This window comes from Malaclemys terrapin, chromosome 1 (assembly GCF_027887155.1).
Source record: "Malaclemys terrapin pileata isolate rMalTer1 chromosome 1, rMalTer1.hap1, whole genome shotgun sequence".
Classification (NCBI taxonomy): domain Eukaryota; kingdom Metazoa; phylum Chordata; order Testudines; family Emydidae; genus Malaclemys; species Malaclemys terrapin.
The window spans coordinates 353502545-353504972 of NC_071505.1; the positions used below are offsets into that span (position 1 = coordinate 353502545).

A 2428-nucleotide genomic window follows, 5' to 3' on the forward strand; every position below is an offset into this window, starting at 1 on the left:
TAACGACACATTCACCTCCATAATTCGACGGTCCCTACCTGGGCCTTCTCCTTTTCCTTTTTCTTCAACAGACAGGATGGACGAGGACATGACTTGCACCTCAAACTCCTTTATCCTTCTTCCCAGAGCCACGTAGTCTGCAGTGATCCGCTCAAGGTAATTCTTGGCAGTTTCATCACACGGAGAAGTAGGAAGGGATAGCGGTCCAAGTTCTTGATCAGTCTCAGCAAACACTCTGTCACATCCTGGATTATAGCTCCAGGCAAGCAGTACACTTCTCTAGTCTCTCTGTCTGGTCAGCAGACGAATGACTCTGTCCCCCTTAGGATGGAGTCACCGACCACCATCACCCACCTTCTCTTCTTTGGAGTGATGGTCATGGAACCTCCATCCCTAGGACAATGCATCCCATGGCTTCAGGACAATGGGGTCTCCTTCTGATCCCTTCACTCAGATGGCTCTTCCAAATATTTCTACGCAGTAATACCTGTGCAGAGAGCCTGAAAAAGGTTTCACACCTCTGTCTACATTGGGGGTACATAGGTTCTCCTCTTCCTTCTTCTGGAGGTCACATGCTGCCAATATTCTTCCCCGTTCTGTGCTACACTCTGATTCTTTGGCATGTTGTGCTTCCAGAACCAAACACTGACTTCTATCCAGAAAATCTTCATTTTCTCTGATGGAATGCAGGGTTGATACTTGGTTCACTAGTCCTTTAACCTTTTCTTCCAATATGGAGACCAGCTTGCTCTTCATGCATACAAAACAAGTATCCCCACTCCTATTTACTGCTGCTGCCTATTAACATTTTCCCCTCCACAATATGTGGGAACTATTGATGCATGGAGCATCACAAAATATAGAATTGCTATTAGTAGGGTCAGTTCATAATTTATTTCACTGAATAAGAAAAATGTCATTTTTCAATGTGTGAAGCACAACCAATCTGTTTAACTCATGAACTCCCCCCCCCACATAGTGCATGTAATGTCTAATATTATTATTGTCTCTCCATACAGGCATTTGCACTGCGATCATAACCCTTGATCCTGGGCGCATAAACAAAGCGAGGGAAACATACGGTACATACAGGAGACACCATTCTGCCTCAGAGCTGAACACACTCTCCCCTACTTCATGTCAAATTCCAACACAACCAACTTCACCAACCCCTCTATCTTCATCCTGGTGGGCATTCCTGGCCTGGAGGCGGCTCACGTATGGATCTCCATCCCCTTCAGCATCATGTATGTCATAGCCATCTTGGGGAACTTCAGCATTCTCTTCATTGTGAAGATGGAGCAGAGCCTCCATAAGCCCATGTACTATTTCCTCTGCATGCTGGCCATCACCGACCTGGTCCTGTCCACATCCACTCTGCCAAAAATGCTGAGCATCTTCTGGCTCAATTCCAGAGAGATCGATTTCAGTGCCTGCCTCACCCAGATGTACTTCCTTCATTGCTTCTTAGTAACTGAGTCTGGGATCTTTGTGGCCATGGCTTTTGATCGCTATGTGGCCATCTGTGATCCCCTGAGACATTCAATCATCCTGACAAACTCCATGGTGGCCAAGATCGGCCTGGGCATGGTGCTGCGTGGTGGTATGCTCGTGCTCCCCTTTATTTTAGTGGCAAGGCAGTGGCCATATTGCAGAACAAACATCATACCCCACTCATACTGCGAGCACATGGCCGTGGTGAAGCTGGCCTGCACCGAAATCCATGTCAGTAATTACTACAGCCTCTCTGTGGTATTCTGTTCATTAGGTTTAGATCAGTTTTTTATTGCTGTGTCCTATACCCAGATCCTCAGGGCCATCTTTAGCCTCCCCACAAAGGATGCCTGTCTCAAGACTTTTGGGACCTGCGGCTCCCACCTATGTGCCATCTTAGCCTTCTACATCCCATGTCTCTTCTCCGTCCTCACGTACCGGTTTGGCAAGAATATGGCCCTGCATTTCCATGTTCTCATTGCCAGTGTTTACCTTCTGTTTCCCCCCATGATAAACCCCATTATCTACGGGGTGAGGACCAAACAGATCCGGGACAGACTGCTCCGGCTCTTTACTCATAAAGGGACCTAAAGTTTTCTCCTGGTGCTCTGGCTCTCAGACCGAGCTCTGTGCAGAGCTGGCTGGTGATGTGGTGCTGGGCCCTTTCCCCTGAATCACTGATGAGGCAGAAAAAGAGACACTAAACCCTTTCCTGGCCTTACTGTGCTGTCTCCGGGTAACAAACAAGGGAATTCATTTGTGTAGAACTCATTAACACATAGGGCTTCCACCTTTCTTATTGCTAGTAATTAGACCCCTGATGCCCTGCCCCTGGCCTGTCCTCTTCCCTCATAGCACAGCCTCCTTCTCCCCCTTTTCTCTCCCTATTCCCCCATGACCCTGCCCCTATTACTCAGCTACAAATTCCCAGGGG

General features: G+C 47.9%; 1 protein-coding gene across 1 annotated transcript; it reads left to right on the plus strand.

Moving 5' to 3' along the window:
* Nucleotides 1-1137: 1137 nt before the first annotated feature.
* Nucleotides 1138-2085, plus strand: LOC128830304 (olfactory receptor 52M1-like). The gene has a single exon (XM_054016120.1). The coding sequence runs from the start codon at nt 1138-1140 to the stop codon at nt 2083-2085; it is 948 nt and encodes a 315-aa protein (XP_053872095.1).
* The last annotated feature ends 343 nt before the right edge of the window (nt 2086-2428 follow it).

Bases quoted from the DNA above. Each gene is read 5' to 3' on its own strand.
- LOC128830304 (XM_054016120.1), top strand. From the start codon at position 1,138: ATGTCAAATTCCAACACAACCAACTTCACCAACCCCTCTATCTTCATC.